The 26,620-nt window shown below is 39.4% G+C and overlaps 1 protein-coding gene across 13 annotated transcripts in view; it reads right to left on the bottom strand.

Annotated features, from left to right (window-relative positions):
- Nucleotides 1-212: 212 nt before the first annotated feature.
- The window catches only part of NEK7 (NIMA related kinase 7), a 158,974-nt gene continuing 132,566 nt past the window's right edge, over nt 213-26,620 (bottom strand). For 11 of the 13 annotated variants that reach the window (XR_014245558.1, XM_082395331.1, XM_082395332.1 and 8 more), the window contains one exon: nt 8,105-8,808. Coding sequence is in view for 12 of the 13 variants with exons in the window: in XM_082395331.1 (XP_082251457.1) it covers nt 8,698-8,808 (111 nt within the window). In the remaining variant the exon portion in view is untranslated. Of the gene's footprint in view, nt 2,811-2,835; nt 6,493-8,104; nt 8,809-26,620 lie in introns of those variants that run through there. The other 2 variants (XM_082395340.1, XM_082395339.1) reach the window with 2 other exon arrangements.

Below are 26,620 nucleotides of genomic sequence, written 5' to 3' on the forward strand. Positions count from 1 at the left end.
TCTGTTTTCTCTAGGTTGTCCATTTTATTGGCAAACATTTGCTTTTAGTAATCTCTTAGGGTCCTTTGTATTTTCGTGATGTCAGTTGTAACTGTTTCTTTTTCATTTGTACATTTATTGATTTGGGCCCTCTCCTTTTTTTCCTGATGAGTCTGGCTAAGGATTATGAATATTATTTATAGTTTCAAAGAACCCAGTTTTAGTTTCATTGATTTTTTTTGTTTTTGTTTGTTTATTTAGGCTCTATTTCATTTATTTCTGCTGATAGTTATGATTTCTTTCCTTCTACTAAATTTGGGTTTTGTTTGTTAATTTTTCTCTAGTTAACTTAGGTGTAAGGTTAGGTTATTTATTTGAGATTTTCTTCTTAGCTTGTATCACTAAAAACTTCCCTCTTAGAAGTTTTTGCTGCGTCCCATAGATTTTGGGTGGTTGTGATTTTGTTTTCATTTGTCTCAAGGGTTTTTTAAATAATTGATTTAATTGAAGTATAGTTGATTTACAACATTGTGTTACTTTTGCTGTACAGCAAAGTGATTCAGTTATACATCTATCTATCATCTATCATGTATGTATTCATTCTTTTTCTTTTCCATTACGGTTTAACACAGGATATTGAATAGAGTTCCCTGTGCTATACACTAGGACCTTGTTTTTTATCCATTCTATGTATAATAGTTTGCATCTGCTAATCCGAAACTCAACAACTGTTTTCTTGTTTCTGGTGTCCACCTCTGGTGGGTGAGACTGTTCCAGAGGCTGTTCTAGAGCCTGGAGCCCACAGGCTGTTGGATGGGGCCAGATCTTGCTGCTCTTGGCTCAGGCAAAATGTCTGCCTCTCATAAGAGTTTCAGTAGATGAATACTCCCTTATATGTCCGCTACCAGCTTTTATGACCCCAGAGAGAGCCACAGCCACTCCCCCCCTCCCTAGGAGACCCTCCAAGACCAGCAGGTACGTCTGGCACAGGCTCCTATGAAGTCACTGCTTTTGCCCTTGGTCCCAGTGCATGCGAGTTCTTGTGTGAGCCCTTTAAGAGTGGATCTCTGTTTCCCCTGCCTTGCGGAGCTCCTGTGGGCATGCCCCACTGGCCTTCAAAGCCAAATGCTCTGAGGCCTCCTCCTCCTGATGCCAGACCCCTAGGCTGTGGGGCTTAGAGCTCTCACTCCTGTGGGAGAACTTCTGCAATATAATTACTCTCCAGTTTGTGGGTTGCCCCCCCATGTTATGGGATTTGATTGTATCTGACACAGCGCTCCTCTCGCTGTGTCATTGTGGTTCCTTCTTTATGTCTTTGGTTATAGAATATCTTTTTTGGTAGGTCCCAGTCTTTTTAATTGATGGTTGTTCAGCAGTTAGGTGTGATTTTGGTGTGCTTGTCCAAGGAGGTGAGCGCAAGGTCCTTCTACTCTGCCATTTACCCAGATATGCTCTTTAAATGATCACAATTCCCACTGCCAACAATGAAAAGAGTGCATTTTCTGCATCTTCTCCAGCACCCGATGTCATCACTTTTCATGTGTACTTATTTCTTTTGCTATTGACTATTAATTGAATTTATTCTACTGTGGATTGTCTGTTTTGTATCTTTTGCTCTTTTTTTCTCCTATTTTCTTGCATTTTTACTTACGAATTTTACTAATCAATCTGAGGATATTTACCTATATGTGATTCCCAGTTTATCATTTGTATTTTGATTTTGTTTGTGGTATATGTTAACATATGATATCCATTGCCAATTATTTATGTGGTCAAAAATACAGCTATTATTTCTTTTTAGTTTCCTATCTAGATTACACAGGTCACCCACTCCCATGGTTATGCATTCTCCTAAATTTCCCCTAATTTATCTTTCTTCCTTTCTTTCCCCCTTCCTTCCTTCCTTGTTTTAATTTAGATCATTAATTTATCTGGTATTTACTTTTCTGTATAGTGTGAGTTAGAAATCTGTTTGTTTTCATCTAGTGCCTTTAAGAAAACATACATTACCATAAATGTCATTCTCTTTCATATATTAAGGTCCCACAATACTTTATGATTGACCTTTATATTTCATTCCACCACTGTTCATCCATTCCTCTACCAATACTATACTGCTTTAAGTAGCTTTATGGTAGGTTTTAATATGTAATAAGTCAAGTTCAGTCTATTTTTTTTTTTCATTATTTAGCTTTTTTTAAAATTGAAGTATAGTTGATTTACAATGTTATTTTCAGGTGTACGGCAAAATGATTCAGTTTTACATATATATTCATTTTTTTCAGATTCTTTTCCCTCATAGGTTATTTTTTTTTTCACACACACACACTGTATTTTATTTTTACAAGAGATAAATAGACTGACACCAAGCATTGTAAATGGATGACCACAACAAAAGCAACAATGATTGCAATTACCAAACACGAAACACACTCATACTATGTCATAATATTGACATTCAGTCCAGTAATCCTCCACTGTAACAGCTCCTTTACTTTGCAGTGAAAATTGATTTGTATATTCTTTGCCTCTGAGTCCTTGTGGGATTTTTTTTCAAAATTCAAACAGAAAGTCACAAAAATTATCATCATCCTCATCAGTTCACTCAGTCCCATGTAATTAATTTTTTTTTCATCTTGATCTTTTGTTAGCACTTTTATGAGTTCATCAGTTTTTCATTAGAGTTCTGAAAATGCTTATTCATTCAGTTCAGCAGTACAGTCAGTTACCAGAAACCTGTACTTGTCAGAGTCTTTTCCATGAATTCCTTGAAGATGAAACTCTTTTATAGGAACATATTTGCAAAAGCATCAGAGTACACCCAGAACTGTCTGTAAATGACAAAAGACTTAAAAATGACCATGGTTAAAGATTTGATGAAAGTTCATAATAATGCAATTGACAAGGAAATTTAATTATTTGAGATATACATTTTAAAGTAATGACTAGAATTATGACTTATAACATTATACCAGAACATATAAGATTTTTAGAAATTTCATGTAATGTCTGAAACATTTATATTAACATATTTCCATACAAATAACCCAATGAAAGTTTAGTATTAGTTGTTTGTTTTTTTATACTGTAATAAGTCAAGTTCAGTCTATTTTTATTTTTTAAAACGTTTTAGGCTCTTTTTATATATTTATTTTTCCATATGAACTTTGACATCATTTTATCTGGTTGCAAGAAATTATGAGATTTGGATCAACAATGCACTACTAACAAACATTATACAGTACTTGATATTTAACCTTCACATCCAAAACACGGCCTCTTTCTCTATTCAGGATTTTCTTCATGTTCTTAAACAAGATTTTATAATTTCTTTCATATAGGTCTTATATGTTTTTCAATTATTTCTAGGTACCTTATAATTCTTAGCTATCATAAACTCTTTTCCTGTTTATATTACCAAGTTCTTGTTGCACATATAGGGAAAATATACACCTGCAAACCCACCATGCATCCCTCCACCCCACCTCACCCCCCTCATCTTTCGCTTCTTGGACAGCCAAGCTACTTCCCATCTGAAACTTCCCAGGCATTCTTCCTCTGCCTTCCAGGATCTTCCCCTTGTCTGTTCTTGGACTGACTCCTTCTCATGTTTTAGGTCTGGACTTAAATGTCACCTCCGCAGTGTCTCTTTTCCTCCACAGGAAATTTCCTCATCACAACTTGCATTTACATATTTCCAGAGATGGACTTGATTTTAAATCCATGGAAACAGAGACATTTGCTCACGACTGTATTATGGGTCTGGTATATGGGGATGCTCAGTGAACACTGGTGGGGTTAGTGGATCAATTCTTTGATCTCGTTCTTTTTTTTTACCACCTCTGCACTCCCGATCTAATATTTTCAGTTTCTTCACTTGCTACTTCTCTTAACCTCTCAACCATCATTTAATCTTTAAAATTGAGCTACTACTACTCCTGGTTACCATCTACTTTTTCTCCATATGCCATCTTTTCTATTTTTACCCCAACTCGTTTTCCACTCTTCTCCTACTGAGTCGGCCACTTTGAACATCACCATGACTTCCTCATTAAGTCCAGGGTCCCAATCTCAACCCTTATTATCCTAATTTCTTTGTAACTTTTGGCAGCTGATAACTTCACGGTTTTCTTCTGGTTTAGGTTCTGTTTTTGATTCTTTTACGTCCTTACTTGTCCTTCCCTGACTGCTGCTGTTTTTGCACAACCCCCTGGAGTACTTAGCGCCACTTCAGGCACTATAAACACTATACTATTTATTAATTCAAGAAGAATAAACCGCGTGACTACCACGAGGGGGGCGCCGTGTTAAGTGTATAACACCACACTGAACAACACAGGAAGCATCTGTCCTCCTGGAGCTTAGCGTCTAGCAGAGTGCAAGTTAACCAAGAGTCACACAAGTAATCATTTGGGTGCAGTGGGGTCAGCACCAAAGGAAAAGTATAGGATGAGTGGCTCCTGGAAAAGTTCATTTGATGTCAGCCATGGAAGAGTAGGAGGATTCTTCCTGGCCAAAGGGGAAGAGCTATTCAAGCTGTACTGGCCCTAAGGTGAGAAAGAACTTGGGGCTCTTGGAAAACCAGTCCTGTGGGCCTAGAATGGAGAGAATTAGGCAAAAGTAGATGAAGACTGGGGTCAGAAAAGATGCATATGGTGTAACAACAGCTCCGTTTAGCAAGCACTCGCTTGGTACCAGGCATTGCACTTAGCCCTTTATAAAATGTATTGCAATTTAATTCTCTTGTAGTGTTATGAATTTACATCCCTACTTTATACTTGAGAAAAAGTGAGGATCAGAGAAATAACGTTATGAACAGGATTATGCTTCTGGGAGCGAAAAAAATTATTTTCTATGCATTGTAATATTCGCAATGAAAATAATTTACTTTAAAACCCCTGGTTACAAATATTAACTTTCAAGTTCTCTTTTACTCTATTTTTCTCTCTTAAGGATTAAAATTAGAGAAAACAGATAATGTAACAACTCCATGGACGTTTTCTGGTAAGGTTTTATGGCAGCAATCTTTGTCAGTATGTCATCATTTTGATTTTAAAGTTAGTTACTGCAGCAGTTTGGTGGTAAAGATAGCTGTACCAACTAATAATCCATGTAAACATAGATGTCTGGTACTGACTTTTCTAATTAACATACTTCTGAAATAAAATTTCAAATAGTCCAACAACAGTATCTTGAACCTAAAATTTCCTATTACTTACAATCACACATGCACACACACGGTGAGGCTGCAGGTTCCTTACTATCCGTCCTAGGTTATAAAATGAGCTATACTTCACCACAGCTACTGGGAATGTGATCCTGATGTGTAAGGTATACCCCTTGCTCTACTACCAGCCTGGCAGATTTTACCCCATTAGGATCTTTCGGCCTCCAAGTCTCCAGGCATGGTAGCGATTGTCACTTCCTATGTGAAAAGAACATTCCAACTATCTGTAATATTATTAGGGGTATATACTACAGTGACAGGAATAGAATCTGTTGCCTGAGTTTTAGACACCTTTTATAATTTTAAGAAACTTTTCTTTCTTTTACTCAAAGACAGCAAATGGTGTACCAAAGAGAACAGGTGACAGGTGAAGATGTGCCTTCATTTAATGCATATTTAAAAGCCTACTTCTTAGGGTCTGTCAGCCCTCCACTATCACCACCCTCAAATGTTTTAATTCTTAGGCTTCTCCAAAATGATTGATGGAGTTATGGAAATGAATAAGAACTGTTTCTGTAGATTGTTAAGTGAAATAAACAATGGTAGACTTCAGAGGAAAAAAAATCACAGATACATAAAAATTTTTATTGTACTTATTTTTTAATTTTTGTATTTTTATTTATATTAGGATATTATACAATTTCAAAGCTAACAACAGGGTCTTTTTAGTATGTGTATTGGTAGCATAACAAAATAAAAGTACTTCACAAAAGAAGTCCATATTACAGTACTATTGAAATAGGAGGCATATGATAATTATGCATTCGTGGGTTATAAACATAATACATTCATTTTAAAGAAAAATATTTAATATGAATAACATTTTGGTTAAAATAAATATGCAAATGTTAACAGCAACACCTGAAGTGTATATTGATACAAGAATGGTGTTTTGTAACAGACACTATGTAGAATGGTAAGCGGTCATGAAGTGGCTATCCTATCTTACTAAATTCACAATCATTGCACATTGCTGAGCGCTTTATTTATACAGGGATACGCTTCATCCACCATTCCTAAACCTCAGCATACGAAACAAAGTCACCCCATGTTGTGTCCTGGGGAACTGGTACCAAAGTCTAAAATAAGGGTTAGAATCAGATGTACCTTTCATTTTACTGTTCCTTATATCAACTCAAATGTTTTACTTAATCAATCAATACAAAATTTACTTATAAACAGAAATACAAAGAGAACATTTTATAGGTGATTATAAAAATTAATCATCTTCATAATTCTTTGAAATGATCCCGTTCAAAATTAAAATTTGTTATGTGCAGTGGTTTCTGCAAGAAAAATATGAACACTTAGATAAAGATACAATATCCAAAACAAAAAGTTTCCATATGTAGAAAACAATAATGGATTTCCCTGATCAATAAATTCTTCCCAACTATTTCCTTCCAGCAGATAGATTCACTTAAAAGAAAAGTTTAAATCTTTGCTTAGAAGTCCTGTGAGGGGTTAAGCTGATGACTTTTAGATCCATGTATCTTTAAAGACTGCAAGAAAAAGGAGTGTATCTGTTCCAACTAGAGAACATTTCATCTCCATGAATCATATTACATTTAAAATGAACATGACACTAACGGTCAACAGAAACAATTCCCCTCGTCACTCTGGAGAGGAGGGTGCAGGCGTCCAGTGTGGTCAAAGTCACCAGAATCTGGGAGAAACGTCATGCCCGGCCCTCACATACAGAATGACCAGCTCTCCTCTGCCTGTCCCGGGATAAAATTACCCTCCATTCACAACTGATTAAGATACTGTAGCTGACTAAATTTAGAAAAAAAGTTTACACTTTTGCCCTTTGTACATTTTTAAAGTTTACAAATGACTTGGAAGTATTCAAATGATTGTAAGAAAAATACTTCTATGGAAAAAAATAAAACCAGCAGTTACATGGGCTAAAGGTAGGTGTTCTCTGAAGATGAGGGTTTCCTGTTGGCAGGATTATTGTCCCAAGGATACATGGTGGCATGGCGTCCTTAGGCAGTGACTGCCACGCGCCTTTTGGCTTCACAACTCTGGGAGGAGCTGGTCACCATTAACATGAAGGCATTCAGGGAAAACATCTCCACGACAGCATTTACTAAACTCTGCCCATTTCCTTAAACTAAACGAAGTGTTACCACCTTTGTTATCTTTATGCATGAATACAGTACTTTGCCTAAAAGCTTCTCAATAGAAATGTTTATAAAAATGCTGTTTGTTTGTGGTAGTGGCCAGGTTTCATTTCTTTAAACATATTCTAAAGTTACAACCTTGTTGGATGAATTGAAACAGTATCGACATTCACAGCTACAGTACAATGCACATCCCTCTTCCTAACAAGACAAGGCACATGCATACACAGTGGCCCAAATTTTCAAAATTGAAAAAAAATGTTTTCAATCCAGGAAAAGTGTTGGTATATCAAATATTTTTTTTAAGGTTATTATGTTGTCAGAAAATCTGAAACATTAGTGGATAAAATGCACATACAATATAAATAGGAAAGTAACTTGAAGAATAAAAAAAAATTTCTGAAGGGGATCAATCAGAACTTCAATAAAATCTATGAATAAAAACATATGCTTACACTATAGTGTACAATGAGTAGAGCATTTAAATTTATAAAGAAATTGAAAATAGTACTGCAGGATTATTTGAAGAATATTTTTCAAATGTACAAACAACAGTAAAAACACACAAAAAAGCCTTGGGCAATGTGCAACTTGGAAAACTACTACCACACCAGCCAAACAAATCCTTAACCACTTTTTAAATGGATTCATTTATACCATTTTAATGCAAGGAGAATTTCAAAGATATTAAAATAAAACAAAATAAAGCAGAAAACTCTTCAGTGTCTGACTCACATTTTATCCCCAAATCTTTTCACATTTAATAGTTGCATTTTGAATGTATAAGCTATTTTAAATCTATAAGAGTTTTAAAATGCTTCTCAAATAGTTCATATGTCTACATTTATCTTTAAGAATCCTATTTGAAAGCTACAATGCTAAGAACTAAAACACATACTTCAAACTTCTAAAAATAAAAGAATCACAAAAGTTCACAACTGTGTTCATCTCAAACATCCATAAATGACTGGAGAGCAGCACACAAGGCACATGTTCAAATACCTTCCTCAGGCTGCACGTCTGTCCCAATGGGGCCAAGCTGAGCCACCAACAATTGGCACTGAGAGTCTATCTGAACACGACTTATCAGCACAAAACTCAAAATAATTCTAAAAATCTTTAGCCATTAAAAACCATCATGTTCCGTTTGCTCTCCTAACACGCAATCTGATTATTCCAAAGTCATTGGGGTTTGCAAGAAGGTGACTTAAATTGGTACAAAATGAAGCTTAGATGAAAACTGGTTAAGGATTCAAAGCACACTAGCTCTGAAATATTAATCTTAACACCCAAGAACAGGGAGGTATGATTGGCACAGAAATACTTGAACTCGTGTTGCTTACGTCCTCCATGCCGTCCATGCGCTCAGCTGCTGGCCATGCAGGCGTGCATCCTCTTGGCCACGTCGTACACATACGTGATGTCTGGTCGCTTTTCTGGGTCTGGGTTGATGCACATGTTCACCAACTGCCGCAGCTGCAAAGACAGAAAAGACAACCTGCGCTTCAGGAAACCACTCTGGTCGGACAGTAACAAGGAACATACTTTGAACAGCTATAGACTTACAGGGTAAGTGTTCTGCTAAATGTTTATTTGGCTGGAAATAAATGTGACCGCTGTCAATGACTTTACAATTAGTTGAAGGATCTAAGAAGTATATTCATTGGTGAGTGTTAATGTCAAGCAAGGAGCATTCTCCATAATCAGAGGCTTTACAATGATCTTATGATCTTTCAAAGAAGTTTAATCAGAAGACAGAAGTCATGAAAGACAGTAAGTTTTAAACTCTAAGTCTCCAAATTAACTGAAGATCTCTACACATTTATTTGATCTAGAGTTTACTACAATAGCCTTGATAGTAAGTTTAAATTTTAATAGCTTACTATATATCTAAATTTATACAAGGAAATTAGGATAAATGGCTATCACATACATTTATCATAAACCAATTTATATATTTGTATATATATATAAAGTTTTTATTAGTTTTAAAGTGAAAGCACTCCTCCAAACTAAGAATAATAAATTAAAGGCAAGCTAAGTAACAAATAGTATTCTAATTCTCAACTGTATGAAGTAGTACTTATACCCTCATTTTATAGACGAGAGGACTGAGGTTTACTTATTTATTGGGCGGGCCAAAAGGTTCGTTTGGTTTTCTGCATAAGATGGCTCTAGTAGCACTTAGTTGTCTTTAACTTCATTCAAAACAATTTTGTTAGATTGTATGTGACACCTGTCATATCAGCGTGCATTTAACAAAAGACTTATCAAAGTTGGTAAATCTTTGTGTAGCCATTTTAATATTGAAGATGGAAGAAAAAAAGCAACATTTTCAGCATATTATGCTTTATTATTTCAAGGAAGGTAAAAATGCAACTGAAACGCACAAAAACATTTTTGCAGTGTATGGAGGTGTTGTGACTGATCGAACGTGTCAAAAGTGGTCTGCAAAGTTTGGTGCTGGAGATTTCTCACTGAATGATACTCCATGGTCGGGTAGGCCAGTTGAAGTTGATAGCAATCAACTCAAGACACTAATTGAGAACAATCAATGTTATACCATGCGGGAGATAGCCAACATACTCAAAATATCCAAATCAAGCACTGAAAATCATTTGCACCAGCTTGGTTATGTGAATTGCTTTGATGTTTGGGTTCCACATCGGTTAAGTGAAAAAAACCTTCTTGACAGTATTTCCACATGCAATTCTCTACTTAAACGTAATGAAAACATTCCATTTTTAAAACAAATTGTGACAGGCGATGAAAAGTGAATGCTGTACAACAATGTGGAATGGAAGAGATCGTGGGGCAAGTGAAATGAAGCACCACCAACCACACCAAAGGCCGGTCTTCATCCAAAGAAGGTGATGTTGTGTATATGGTGGGATTGGAAGGGAGTCCTCTATTATGAGCTCCTTCTGGAAAACCAAATGATTAATTCCAACAAGTACTGCTCCCAGTTAGACCAACTGAAAGCAGCACTCGACAAAAAGTGTCTGGAATTAGTCAAGAGAAAACACATAATCTTCCATCAGGATAACGCAAGACCGCATGTTTCTTTGACGACCAGGCGAAAACTGTTACAGCTTGGCTGGAAAGTTCTGATTCATCCACCATATTCACCAGACATTGCACCTTCGGATTTCCATTTATTTCTGTCTTTACAAAATTCTCTTAATAGAAAAAATTTCAATTCCCCAGAAGACTGTAAAAGGCACCTGGAACAGTTCTTTACTCAAAAACATAAAAAGTTTTGGGAAGATGGAATTATGAAGTTGCCTGAAAATTGGCAGAAGGTAGTGGAACAAAAGGGTGAATACGTTGTTTGATAAAGTTGTTGGTGAAAATGAAAAATGTGTCTTTTATTTTTACTTAAAAACTGAAGGCACTTTTTGGAGAACCCAATACATCACAGAAAAAAGCACATTTCGACAAATTAAGAAAATATCCTTCCATCTGATCCTACAGCCAATGAGTGAAGAATACAGAATTTTATTCTTAATTCTAAGTGCCAGAGTTTATGAAAACACGTGTCTTCGTAATCTGGTCTTTCTCAGATGACAAGCCAAATCAAGAGGAAGAACCAGATTCTTTAGCATTTAAGTATATCTTTAGAAGTTATTCAGATATTCTGAACACTTGAATTAACTCTTTTTTGCCAGTATAAAAGCACTTAAATTATCAAATTACTGTAATTTCTTCACAGTCCTCAACTTCCACCATGAAGATTTTTTTCATCTGGAGGAAACAGAAGCTGGTGATAAAATCTGGGCTGAGTCTGTTAGCAGTGCGACGAAGAAGGCCACTACCAGTGAGAAAAGTCAGCTGGAAAGAAGGTGTGTGGAAGGAGGCCCCCAGGGGAGGGGAGAGGAGGGGAGGAGACGGACGGGGCTGTGAAAGCCAGGCTCGCTCAAGGCACCTGCAGCCCTGTGCCCTGAGGTAAGGCACTGTCTCCCGAGGTTTATTTCTTCATCTATTCAAGGAGGAGGCTGGAATAGATAACCTATAAGGATTCTTCTAGTTCTAGCCCCTAGGTTATATGATTCTACCAGAATGAAGTTTAATGACACAACTTCACATCTAGAAGTTCAACAACGCTGACGGTTAATGGTAGACCCACTGGGAGGGTCTGAGGATTTCAATTTCTATTCTTTGCAGTGGTGCAGAGGATAGTATTCAACATTCTAAGGGGTATGGCCGTACACAAGGCATCTTACTATGGTGACCTAAGAGAGATTTAAATCAGAAAGAGGTTGGCATTTTACCCATTAAAATAAAAACAAATACATCCAGTTATACACAATATAGAAAACAGTAGGAAAACTATAACGATACTTATATTTAAAAAGACAATGTTTTCTAACACGTCACCTAGTTGTCAGAAATTTTGTTTAGAGATGAAAATGATAAAAGGAGCAGAAAGGATAACTGTGGTACCAAAATCAATTCTATTTAACCAAGATACAAGCAGATGCAATAGCCATTTTTTGACTGAATGAAACTGCTGCACCCTTCAGGCTAGTCAAGAAACCTCACTTTTCCTGCATAGTAATTCAGAATAGGGTGAACTTTCCAACCTACTGTAGCAAATGCTTGGCCCTCACATGCTCCCGCCATGAGGATTACAGACAGACCAATGCAGGTGCAGCTGAAGGAGACAGGCTCTCTGGCTCCCCGGGTGGAAGACGAGAGCCAGAAGTGATCGAAAGGGGAAGGGACCAAGAGTGGGGGAAACGGAGAGGTGGCTGAGCAGCGTGAGCAGAGGGACAGGCTTCACAGGGACACCAGGCGAAGCAGAACCCACGGCAGATGGAGCCACGACAACCCACCACTCGCTTTTTCCTCCCCGTTTATGTGGCTCAATCTCCTTCAGAAACGTGGTTTATTTTCTCATAAAGATTTTTCCGGGGGGTGGAGACGAGATGGCAGAGTAGAAGGATGTAAGCTCACCTCGTCTTATGAAAACACCAAAATCACAACTAACTGCTGAACAACCATTGAGAAAAAAATTCTGGAACCTATCAAAAAAGATATCCTACATCCAAACACAAGGAAGAAGCTACAACGAGATGGAAGGAGGGGCGCCATCGCAATACAATCAAATCCCATACCCGCTAGGTGGGTGAGACACAAACTGGAAATAATTATATCACAGAGGTTTTCCCAGAGGAGTGAAAGTTCTGAGTCCCATGTCAGGCTCCCCAGCCTGGGTGTCTGGCAACAGGAGGAGGAACCCCCAGAGCATCTGGCTTTGAAGGCCAGTGGGGTTTGATCACAGGAATTCCACAGGACTAGGGAAACAAACTCCACACTTGGAAGGCACACATAAGGTCTCGTGCACACCAGAACCAGGGGAAAAAGCAGTGACCTCATATGAGTCTGGGCCAGACCTACCTGCTGGTATTGGAGGGTCTCCTGCGAAGGTGGGGGGTGGCTTTGGCTCACTGTGGGGAAAAAGACACTGACAGCGGCAGTTCTGGCAAGTACTCATTGGCATGAGCACTCCTGAAGGCCACCATTTTCTCACCAAGACCTGGCTCCACCCAATAGCCTATAGGCTCCAGTGCTGGGATGCTTCAGGCCAAATGACCAACAGGGCGGGACCACAGCGCCACCCATCAGCAGAAAGTCTTCCAGAGGCCACAGCTGCCTGCTAAACACACCCCTTGACATGGCCCTGCCCACCAGAGGGAAAAGACCAGGCTCCACCCACCAATGGGCAGGAACCAGTCCCTCCCACCAGGCAGCCTGCACAAGCCTCTTAGATCAGCCTCATCCACTAGGGGGGCAGACGGCAGAAACAAGAACTACAACCCTGCAGCCTGCAGAATGGAAACTGCAATCACAGAAAGTAAGACAAAATGAGAAGGCAGTAGACTATGTCCCAGAAAAAGGAACAAGATAGAACCCCGGAAGACAAACTCAGTGGAGACAGGAAATCAACACAAAAAAGAATTCAGAGTAATGAGAGTAAAGATGATCCACGATCTTGGAAAAAGAATGGAGGCACAGATTGAGAAGATACAAGAAATGTTTAACAAAGACCTAGAAGAACTAAAGAACAAACAAACAGAGATGAACAATACAATAACTGAAATGAAAAATATGCTAGAAGGAAACAATAGCAGAGTAACTGAGGGAGAACAGATAAGTAACCTGGAAGACAGAATGGTGGAAATCACTGCTGCAGAACAGAATAAGGAGTAAAGAATGAAAAGAAATGAAGATGCTCTAAGAGACCTCTGGGACAACATTAAATGCACCAACATTCGCATTATAGGGGTCTCAGAAGGAGAAGAGAGAGAGAGAGAGAAAGGACCTGAGAAAATATTTGAAGAGCTTATAGCTGAAAACTTCCCTAACATGGTAGAGGAAACAGTCACCCAAGTCGAGGAAGCGCAGAGAGTCCCAGGCAGGATGAACCCAAGGAGAAACACACCGGGACACACAGTCATCAAAGTGGCAAAAATTAAAGACAGAGAAAAAATACTGAAAGTAAGAAGTGAAAAGCAAAAAACAACATACAAGAGAACTCCCATAAGGTTATCAGCTGATTTTTCAACAGAAACTCTGCAGGCCAGAAGGGAGTGGCATGATATATTTAAAGTGATGAAAGGGAAGAACCTACAAAGAAGAATACTCTACCCAGCAAGGCCCTCATTCAGATTTGACAAAGAAGTCAAAAGCTTTTAGACAAGCAAAAGCTAAGAGAATCCAGCACCACCAGACCAGCTTTGCAACAAATGCTAAAGGAACTTCTCTAGGCGGAAAAGAAAAGGTCACAACTAGCAACAAGAATATTATGAATGGAAAAGCTCACCAGTAAAGGCAAACATACAGTAAAGGTAGGAAATCATCCACACAGAAATATGATATCAAAACCAGCAATCGTGAGAAGGTACACATGCAGGATATTGGAAATGCATTTGAAATTAAAAGACAAGCAACTTAAAATAATCTGTTTATATAAAGACTGCTATATCAAAACTTCACGGTAACCACAAAACAAAAATCTACAATAGATACACACACAAAAAACCAAAAAGGAATCCAAACACAACACTAAAGTTAGTCATCAAATTACAAGAGAAGAGAACAAAAGAGGAAGGGAAGAAAAAAGACCTACAAAAACAAACCCAAAACAATTAACAAAATGGCAATAAGGACATACATGTCAATAATTAGCTTAAACATAAACAGATTAAACACTCCAACCAAAAGACACAGACTGGCTGAATGGATACAAAAACAAGACCCGTATATATGCTGTCTACAAGAGACCCACGTCAGACCTAGGGACACATATAGACTGAAAGTGAGGGGATGGAGAAAGGTATTCCATGCAAATGGAAATCAAAAGAAAGCTGGAGTAGCAATACTCATATCAGACAAAACAGACTTTAAAATAAAAGACTGTTACAAGAGACAAAGAAGGACACTACATAGTGATCAGGGGATCAATCCAAGAAGAAGATAGAACAATTATAAATATATATGCACCCAACATAGGAGCACCTCAATATATAAGGCAAATACTAACAGCCATAAAAGGAGAAATCGACAGTAACACAAAAATAGTGGGGAAATTTAATACTCCACTTTCATCAATGGACAAATCTTCAAGACAGAAAATTAATAAGGAAACACAGGCCTTAAATGACACATTAGACCAGATGTACTCACTTCACATTTATAAAGCATTCCATCCAAAAGCAGCAGAATACACATTCTTTTCAAGTGCGCATGGAACACTCTCCAGGATAGATCACATACTGGGCCACAAAATGAGCCTCAGTAAATTTAAGAAAATTGAAATCATATCACGCATCTTTTCAGAACACAATGCTATGAGATTAGAAATCAAATACAAGAAAAAAACTGTAAAAAACATAAACACACGGAGGCTAAACATTATGCTACTAAACAACCACTGAAGAAATCAAAGAGGAAATCCAAAAATACCTAGAGACAAATGAAAAGGAAAGCATGAAGTAAAAGCAGTTCTAAGAGGGAAGTTTATAGAAATACAAGCTTACCTCAGGAAACAAGAAAAATCTCAAATAAACAATCTAACCTTACACCTAAAGGAACTAGAGAAGGAAGAACAAACAAAACACAAAGTTAGCAGAAGGACAGAAATCATAAAGATCAGAGCAGAAATAAATGAAATAGAAACAAAACAATAGCAAAGATCAATGAAACTAAAAAGCTGGTTCTTTGAAAAGATAATAAACAAAATTGATAAACCTTTAGCCAGATTCATCATGAAAAAAAGGGAGAGGGCTCAAATCAATAAAATTAGAAATGAAAAAGAAGTTACAACGGACACCACAGAAATAAAAAGGACTCTAAGAGACAACTACCAGCAACTTCATGCCAATAAAATGGACAACCTAGAAGAAATGGACAAATTCTTAGCAAGGTATAATCTCCCAAGACTGAACCAGGAAGAAATTGAAAATATAAACAGACCAATCACAAGTACTGAAATTGAAACTGTGATTAAAAAACTCCCAATAAGCAAAAGTCCAGGACCAGATGGCTTCACAACTGAACAACCGAATTCTATCAAACATTTAGAAAAGAGTTACTACCTACCCTTCTGACACTATTCAAAAAATTTGCAGAGGAAAAAATACTTCCGAACTCTATGAGGCCATCATCACCCTGATACCAAAGTCAGACAAAGATATCACACAAAAAGAAAATTCCAGGCCAGTATCACTGATGACCACAGATGCAAAAATTTTCAACAAAATACTAGCAAACCAACTCCAACAATACATTAAAAGGATCCTACACCATGATCAACGGGGGTATCCCAGGCATGCAAGGAATTTTCAAGGTCTGCATATCAATCCATGTGAATCCATGTGAACCAATCCACGTGAATCCATCATCAACCAACTGAAGAATAAAAACCATATGCTCCTGTCAATAGAGGCAGGAAGAGCTTTTGGTAAAAATCAACATCCATTTATGATAAAAACTCTCCAGAAAATGGGCATAAAGGGAACATACCTCAACATAATGAAGGTCGTATTTGGCAAAACCACAGCTAACATCATACTCAATGGAGAGAAGCTGAGAGCATTTCCCCTAAGATCAGGAACAAGACAAGGATGTCCACTCTTGCTCACCACTTTTATTTAGCATAGTTTTGGAAGTCTTAACCACAGCAATCAGAGCAGAAAAAGAAATAAAAGGAATCCAAACTGGAAAAGAAGGGGTAAAACTGTCACTGTCTGCAGATGACATGATTGTCTACATAGAAAATCCTAAAAACGCTAACAGAAAACTACTAGAGCTCATCAATGAATTCGGCAAAGTGGCAGAATACAAAATTAATACACAGAAATCTGTTGCATTTCTATACACTAACAACAAAAGATCCAAAAAAGAAACCCAGGAAACAGTCCCATTTACCAGCACATCAAAAACAACAAAATACCTAGGAATAAACCTACCTAAGGCGGCAAAAGACCTGTACTCTGAAAACTATAAGATGCTGCTGAAAGAAATAGAAGGTGACACAAACGGATGGAAAGATATATCATGTTCTTGGACTGGAAGAATCAATATTGTGAAAATGACTATACTACCCAAAGCAATCTACAGATTCAATGCAATCCCTATCAAACTACCAATGGCATTTTTCACAGAACTAGAACAAAAATTTTTTAAATTTGTATGGAGACACAAAAGACCCCGAATAGCCAAAACAATCCTGAGAAAGAAAATGGAGCTGGAGGAATCAGGCTCCCTGACTTCAGATTATACTACAAAGCTACAGTCATCAAAACAGTATGGTACTGGCACAAAAACAGAAATATAGATCAATGCAACAAGACAGAAAGTCCCAAGATAAACTCATGCACCTATGGTCACCTAATCTGTGACAAAGGAGGCAAGAATATACAATGGAGAAAAGACAGCCTCTTCAATAAGTGGTGCTGGGAAAACTGGACAGCTACATGTAAAAGAATGAAATTAGAACATTGTCTAACACCACACAGAAAAATACACTCAAAATAGACCAAAGACCTACATGTAAAACCAGATACTATAAAACTCTTAGAGCATAACATAGAGCACTCTCTGACATAAATTGCTGCAATATCTTTTTTGATCCTTCTCCCAGAGTAATGGAAATAAAAACAAAAATAAACAAATGGGATCTAATTAAACTCAAAAGCTTTTGCACAGCAAAGAAAACCCCAGAATGGGAGAAAATATTTGCAAACAATGCGACTGACAAAGGATTAATCTCCAAAATTTACAAACTGCTCATGCAGCTCAATGTCAAAAACAAAAAAAACAACCCTATCAAAAAATGGGCAGAAGATATAAACAGACAGTTCTCCAAAGAGGACATACAGATGGCCAAGAGGCACATGAAAGGATGCTCAACATCACTAACATTAGAGAAATGCAAATCAAATGAGATATCACCTCACAGCAGTCAGAATGGTCATCATCAAAAATTCTATAAACAATAAATGCTGGAGAGGGTGTGGAGAGAAGGGAACCCTCCTACACTGTTTCTGGGAATATAAATTGGTGCAGCCACCATGGAGAACATTATGGAGGTTCTTTGAAAAACAAAAAATAGAGCTCCCATATGATCCAGCAATCCCACTCCTGGGCATGTATCTGGAGAAAACCGTAATTCAAAAAGGTCCATGCACCCTAATGTTCACTGCAGCACTATCTGCAATAGCCAGGACGTGGAAGCAACCTAAATGTTCATTGACAGATCAATGGATAAAGAAGATGGGGTACATATATATACAATGGAATATTACTCAGCCATAAAAAAGAATGAAATGATACTATCTGCAGCAACATGGATGGACCTGGAGATTATCATACTAAGGGAAGTCAGACAGAAAAAGACAAATATCATATGATACTGCTTACATGCAGAATCTAAGAAAAAAACGATACAAATGAACTTATTTACAAAACAGAAACAGATTCACAGTCTTAGAAAACTTATGGTTACTGGGGGGAATGGTGGGGGGAGGGATAAATTGGGAGTTTGGGATTGACATTAAAATGGATAACCAACAAGGACCTACTGTATAGCACAGGGAACTCTACTCAATATTCTGTGATACTGAGCGTGTGTCTCAAGACTATGAGACTCACGCTTCTTTGGCATCTTCACCTGAGCCACGTCACCTGTTCTTTCAGCATCAGAAGAATCGTTTTTTCTCTTCTCAATTCTGTCACTGGAATCTCTTCCAGAATCTGAACTTTGCACATCAGTAACTAGGACCCAGGTGGCTCTGAATGAATATTTAATGAGTGAATGTTGAGTCTGTTATTCTTCTAAAATTTCAGTCTCTCCTCATCTGCGGATTCCTTCACCACAGTATGTAAGTACAGTTAAGTCTGTCCATGGAACTCCTCCTAACTGCTGCTGCACCTCATTTATTTGCTCTAAAACTAAGCTCAAGGGTGAGTAGAATCTGAACTCACTACCTCGAGTTCCTGAGCCCGTGCAGCCTCCTTTTCGGGCCCTCATCCCCAGCGGCAGCGCATTGCCCCACCCTGGCCGAGGCGGGTGGCGTGTGCAGGCGCTACATCTAATGGCCTCCTCCTCCTCCTTCCTGCCAGGCTGACGGCCCGCCGTGCCCTGGCTGCGAGTCCCTCCTCCCCTGGCTCCCTGACACCTTGCTGGTTCTCCTCCAGCTTCTCGGACTTTTCCTTCTAATTTTCTTTGTAGGTTTAAGGTTTGTCATCCTCTGACAATCCCTCCAGTGCTGGTGGGCCCCAAAGCGCTTTCCTTACCCCTTTTCCCTCTTCCCTCCGCCTTCTTATCCCACGTCATCTTCTTCTGTGCTGCAGCCACTGCCGCGCGCCGAGGGTCACCAGACCTCCTCAGGGGCCCCATCCATGCACCCGCCCCACCACTGCCCTCTGAACACATCTACCCACACAGACGTTAACACCTCACGTGAAACGTGTTCAGAACTGAGATCTTATTCTTCATCTCCCCAGACCAGTTCTTCCTGTCTTGGGCAGTGCCTCCCATTTCTGAAGCCAGAATCTGAAATTTGTACAGGCCCTCATCACACTTCCTGCCCCCCTGCCCAACAATCACCAGCTGAGTCCTACTGGCTGAGAAGACGCACTGTTCCTGTCACAGTCTCCACCACTACGGTACTGGAACACTCCTCCACTGAGAGCTTGCGTCCTTTTACCAGCTTGGCCTTTTGCTCTGGATCCCTCATGATGATGCCTGATACAGCTTCCCACACATACTGATCATCCAGTAACACTCAATGGTTTAATTTCAAATCATTACCACTAGAAAGTGATGTCACGTGGGTTAAGGTATATCTGAGTTCCAATCAAGAGAGATGGGTTACAGGGTTCTGACAGGGAATGGTGGTTACTGGGTGATAACAGGTGGTCCTCCAGAGTAGAGAAACTAACATCTCAGGTACTTTATTCAGGTACTCAGAGGCTGGTCTGACTTCCAACTGGTGAGCAGAGTGGTGAGATGCTTCAGCTTTGAACAAAGGTGTCAGCCTGACTTGCTGCTTGCTTTCCCTTAAGTAAATCAGCAGAATAGAACCTATCACTGCAGGTCTCTGTCAAGGAATACATAATGGTGTACTGAATATTCAAAGACTGGACTATTCAAAAAATGTGAACTCAGAGAGTACTGAGATGTGTGCTACACAGCTCCTATCAAACCTGCTAAGAGGATGAAAATTTAGAGAAGACCTGGTAAGGAATACAATTCACCCTTATAACTTTGGATCATCTATGATGTACCCTTTAATCAAATTAGGCCACCAGGAGGCTGCATGCTGGGAGCACACTGGTTCATCCTGCTGCTAAAGCACCTTTCCAAAACCATGCTTTAATGCTTGCCTTTGGCTTTTACCAAAAATCACTTAGGTATTTATTGTGTAATTGCTGTGTTAAGACAATGCCGGTATATCACTCACAGACCCTTACAGGAGATACTCCTATCATAACTTAGTAGGAGAAAACTCTGTTCTCTCTGAAGAACAGGTACACTTGCTCCTTAAACACAGAAATGGTTTGCTTACTGTTTTCCGCAGAGCCATGACAGAAACGCACAGATCTGCCTCAGCGGCTCTGTTGGCTGGGAGGCAAGGTGTATGTACATGCCCCTTCTCTCCTTGGTCCTGAGTTGGACTTCTGTTCTATTTTAATAACCTGTAAGTCGTGTCTTTTATTGTAAGTTATCTCAAATCCTTTTAGAAAAATGGTGGATTGTAAACATGTTATGGGAGATTTATATAGGCCCGAATTCTTAACTTGGTAAGAGTTTTCTCTGATATAACTATTGGTTGTTCTAAAGATACATCTAAATAGACATATTAAACTAGTGGGGGGAAAATCAGTTGCAATAGTCTTTTGGCAAAGCAAGGGGAGAAAAAAAATCACAACAAATAACTTACTACTTTTATATTACAAATGGCCATGGACCCAGTTTAGCTATTTAACAACTAAAAAGTTGGAGACTGTCTAGCAAAGGTAAGGGTTTTTTCTCTTCCTCTAATTAATGACTGTTCAACCCTAATACCATCTCTTATGTTGTTCCTATATTCTAATGTGACTCCCTCCAAAGAAAATGTACTTGAATTTTCACAGGGAACAATTTTTTTATATCAGGTTATGAATTTACACAGTGACATGATTAATCAAAAAAAATGCCTCTAAGTTTTCTATCAGTCAGACATTACATAATCAAAAAGAAATAATTATCTTAGTGATCTCCCTCAGTATTAGTCTTACATTTAAAAAAAAAAAGTTCCTGCAAACCTCTGGAAGAAATTACCTTAAAAATCCTGAACAACTATATAACAGTTTGAGATGATTCTAAGTACTACGTTATTAACTACGTTCAAGGAAGACATATGTTCATATAATCACTTTAAGAATTTTATATATATTCCTATATGTCAGGCTTTAATTCCTAATAATATTGTCAGGCAATCACTTGCTCAAAAAAATTTTGTGTTTAAATTGAGGGAATTAGCTTTCCATTTATTACTTTATAGAAATAACTCCAAAATCAGTAGATATTACATTAATAAAAATAAACAGGAGGTTGAGGGGCAAGATGGCGGAAGAGTAAGACGCGGAGATCACCTTCCTTCCCACAGATACAGTAGAAATACATCTACACGTGGAACTGCTCCTACAGAACACCCACTGAACGCTGGCAGAAGGCGTCAGACCTCCCAAAAGGCAAGAAAATCCCCACGTACTTGGGTAGGGTAAAAGAAAAAAGAAATAACAGAGACAAAAGAATAGGGACGGGACCTGCGCCAGTGGGAGGGAACCGTGAAGGAGGAAAGGTTTCTAGGCACTAGGAAGCCCCTTTGCGGGCAGAGACAGCGGGTGGCAGAGGGGGGAAGCTTCGGAGCCGCGGAGGAGAGCGCAGCCACAGGGGTGCGGAGGGCAAAGCGGAGAGACTCCCGCACAGAGGCTCGGTGCCAACCAGCACTCACCAGCCCGAGAGGCTTGTCTGCTCACTCGCCGGGGCGGGCGGGGGCTGGGAGCTGAGGCTCGGGCTTTGGTGCTAGCCCGGAGGGAGTCCGGGAAAAAGTCTGCAGCTGCCGAAGAGGCAAGAGACTTTTTCTTGCCTCTTTGTTTCGCGGCGCGCAAGGAGAGGGGATTCAGAGCGCTGCCTAAACGAAATCCAGAGGCGGGTGCGAGCCGCGCGGCTATCAGCACGGATCCCACAGCAACAGGGGCGCAGAGGGAAAAACGGAGAGATTCTCGCACAGAGGCTCAGCGCCGAGCAGTGCTCACCAGCCCGAGAGGCTTGTCTGCTCACCCGCTGGGGCAGGCGGGGCTGGGAGCTGAGGCGCGGGCTTCGGTCGGATCGCAGGGAGAGGACTGGGGTTGGCGGCGTGAACACAGCCTGAAGGGGTTGGCGTGCCGCGGCGAGCCGGGAGGGAGCCGGAGAGGAGGTCTGCAGCCGCCGAAGAGGCAAGAGACTTTTTCTTGCCTCTTTGTTTCGCGGCGAGCAAGGAGAGGGGATTCAGAGCGCCGCCTAGACGAACTCCAGAGGCGGGCGCGAGCCGCGGCTAACAGCGCGGACCCCAGAGACGGGCGCGAGCCACGGCCATCAGCGCGGACCCCAGAGACTGGTAGGAAACGCTAAGGCTGCTGCTGCCGCCACCAAGAAGCCTGTGTGCGAGCACAGGTCACTCTCCACACTGCCCCTCCCGGGAGCCGGTGCAGCTCGCCACTGCCAGGCTCCCGTGATCCAGGGACAACTTCCCCGGGAGAACACACGGCGCGCCTCAGGCTGCTGCAACGTCACGACGCCTCTGACACCGCAGGCTTGCCCCGCCTCCTCCGTACCGCTCCCTCCCCCGGCCTGAGTGAGCCAGAGCCCCCGAAGCAGCTGCTCCTTTAACCCCGTTCTGTCTGGGCAGGGAACGGATGCCCTCAGGCGACGTACATGCAGAGGCGGGTCCAAATCCAAAGCTGAACGCAGGGAGCTGTACGAACAAAGAAGAGAAAGGGAAATCTCTCCCAGCAGCCTCAGAAGCAGTGGATTAAAGCTCCACAAACAACTTGATGTGCCTGCATCTGTTGAATACCTGAATAGACAACGAATCATCCCAAATTCAAAAGGTGGACTTTAGGAGCAGGATATATTAATTTCCCCTTTTCCTTTTTTTGTGAGTGTATATGTGTATGCTTCTGGGTGAGATTTTGTCTGTATAGCTTTGCTTTCACCATCAGTCCTAGGGTTAGGTCCGTCCATTTTTTTTTTTTTTTTACTTAAAAAAATTTTTTTTTCCTAATATATGTTTTCTTAATAATTTTTTCCGTATTTTCTATTTTTAGAAATTAAAAAATTTTTTAATAAGTTTTTCATATTTTTTATTTTAAAAAATTAAAAATTTTTTTCTTAATAAATTTTTTCTTAAAAATTTTTTTCTTATTTTTTACTATAAAAAATTAATAAATCTATTTTTAAAAATTAAAAAAAAATTTTTCTGAATACATTTACTCTTAATAATTTTTTTTTCTTATTTTTTATTATAATAGCTTTATTTTATTTTATTCTCTTTTTTTTCTTTCTATTTTTTTCTTGCTTATAGTCTGAGCTGTGTGGATGAAAGGCTCTTGGTGCTCCAGCCAGGCATCAGGGCTGTGCCTCTGAGGTGGGAGAGCCAACTTCAGGACACTGGTCCACAAGAGACCTACCAGCTCCACGTAATACCAAACGGCAAAAATCTCTCAGAGGTCTCCATCTCAACATCAAGACCCAGCTTCACTCAAAGACCAGCAAGCTACAGGGCTGGACACCCTATGCCAAACAACTAGCAAGACAGGAACACAGCCCCATCCATTAGCAGGGAGGCTGCCTAAAATCATAAGGACACAGACACCCCAAAACACACCACCAGACGTGGACGTGCCCACCAGAAAGACAAGATTCAAACTCATCCACCAGAACACAGGCAATAGTCCCCTCCACCAGGAAGCCTACACAACCCACTGAACCAACCTTACCCACTGGGGACAGATACCAAAAACAACGGGAACTACGAACCTGCAGCCTGTGAAAAGGAGACCCCAAACACAGTAAGATAAGCAAAATGAGACGACAGAAAAACACACAGCAGATGAAGGAGCAGGGTCAAAACACACCAGACCTAACAAATGAAGAGGAAATAGGTAGTCTACCTGAAAAAGAATTCAGAAAAATGATAGTAAGGATGATCCAAAATCTTGGAAATAGAATAGACAAAATGCAAGAAACATTTAACAAGGACGTAGAAGAACTAAAGAGGAACCAAGCAACGATGAAAAACACAATAAATGAAATTAAAAATACTCTAGATGGGATCAATAGCAGAATAACTGAGGCAGAAGAAAGGATAAGTGACCTGGAAGATAAAATGGTGGAAATAACTACTGCAGAGCAGGATAAAGAAAAAAGAATGAAAAGAACTGAGGACAGTCTCAGAGACCTCTGGGACAACATTAAACGCACCAACATTCAAATTATAGGGGTCCCAGAAGAAGAAGAGAAAAAGAAAGGGACTGAGAAAATACTGGAAGAGATTATAGTTGAAAACTTCCCTAATATGGGAAAGGAAATAGTTAATCAAGTCCAGGAAGCACAGAGAGTCCCATACAGGATAAACCCAAGGAGAAACACGCCAAGACACATATTAATCAAGCTGTCAAAAATTAAATATAAGGAAAACATATTAAAAGCAGCAAGGGAAAAACAACAAATAACACACAAGGGAATCCCCATAAGGTTAACATCTGATCTTTCAGCAGAAACTCTGCAAGCCAGAAGGGAGTGGCAGGATATACTTAAAGTGATGAAGGAGAAAAACCTACAACCAAGGTTACTCTACCCAGCAAGGATCTCATTCAGATGTGATGGAGAAATTGAAACCTTTACAGACAAGCAAAAGCTGAGAGAGTTCAGCACCACCAAACCAGCTTTACAACAAATGCTAAAGGAACTTCTCTAGGCAAGAAACACAAGAGAAGGAAAACACCTACAATAACAAACCCAAAACATTTAAGAAAATGGGAATGGGAACATACATATCGATAATTACCTTGAATGTAAATGGATTAAATGCTCCCACCAAAAGACACAGACTGGCTGAATGGATACAAAAACAAGACCCATATATATGCTGTCTACAAGAGACCCACTTCAGACCTAGAGACACATACAGACTGAAAGTGAGGGGATGGAAAAAGATATTCCATGCAAATGGAAATCAAAAGAAAGCTGGAGTAGCAATTCTCATATCAGACAAAATAGACTTTAAAATAAAGAATATTATAAGAGACAAAGAAGGACACTATATAATGATCAAGGGATCGATCCAAGAGGAAGGTATAACAATTGTAAATATTTATGCACCCAACATAGGAGCACCTCAATACATAAGGCAAATACTAACAGCCATAAAAGGGGAAATTGACAGCAACACAATCATAGTAGGGGACTTTAACACCCCACTTTCACCAATGGACAGATCATCCAAAATGAAAATAAATAAGGAAACACAAGCTTTAAATGATACATTAAACAAGATGGACTTAATTGATATTTATAGGACATTCCACCCAAAAACAACAGAATACACATTTTTCTCAAGTGCGCATGGAACATTCTCCAGGATAGATCATATCTTGGGTCACAAATCAAGCCTTGGTAAATTTAAGAAAATTGAAATCGTATCAAGTATCTTTTCCGACCACAACGCTATGAGACTAGATATCAATTACAGGAAAAGATCTGTAAAAAATACAAACACATGGAGGCTACACAATACACTACTTAATAACGAAGTGATCACTGAAGAAATCAAAGGGGAAATCAAAAAATACCTAGAAACAAATGACAATGGAGATACGACGACCCAAAACCTATGGGACGCAGCAAAAGCAGTGCTAAGAGGGAAGTTTATAGCAATACAAGCCTACCTCAAGAAACAGGAAACATCTCGAATAAACAACCTAACCTTGCACCTGAAGCAATTAGAGAAAGAAGAACAAAAAAACCCCAAAGCTAGCAGAAGGAAAGAAATCATAAAGATCAGGTCAGAAATAAATGAAAAAGAAATGAAGGAAACAATAGCAAAAATCAATGAAACTAAAAGCTGGTTCTTTGAGAAGATAAACAAAATTGATAAACCATTAGCCAGACTCATCAAGAGAAAAAGGGAGAAGACTCAAATCAATAGAATTAGAAATGAAAACGGAGAAGTAACCACTGACACTGCAGAAATACAAAAGATCATGAGAGATTACTACAAGCAACTCTACGCCAATAAAATGGACAACCTGGAAGAAATGGGACAGATTCTTAGAAATGCACAAACTGCCGAGACTGAACCAGGAAGAAATAGAAAATATGAACAGACCAATCACAAGCACTGAAATTGAAACTATGATTAAAAACCTTCCAACAAACAAAAGCCCAGGACCAGATGGCTTCACAGGTGAATTCTATCAAACATTTAGAGAAGAGCTAACACCTATCCTTCTCAAACTCTTCCAAAATATTGCAGAGGGAGGAACACTCCCAAACTCATTCTACGAGGCCACCATCACCCTGATACCAAAACCAGACAAAGATGTCACAAAGAAAGAAAACTACAGGCCAATATCACTGATGAACATAGATGCAAAAATCCTCAACAAAATACTCGCAAACAGAATCCAACAGCACATTAAAAGGATCATACACCATGATCAAGTGGGGTTTATCCCAGGAATGCAAGGATTC

Source organism: Balaenoptera borealis (genome assembly GCF_965194805.1).
Source record: "Balaenoptera borealis genome assembly, chromosome: 1".
Classification (NCBI taxonomy): Eukaryota; Metazoa; Chordata; class Mammalia; order Artiodactyla; family Balaenopteridae; genus Balaenoptera; species Balaenoptera borealis.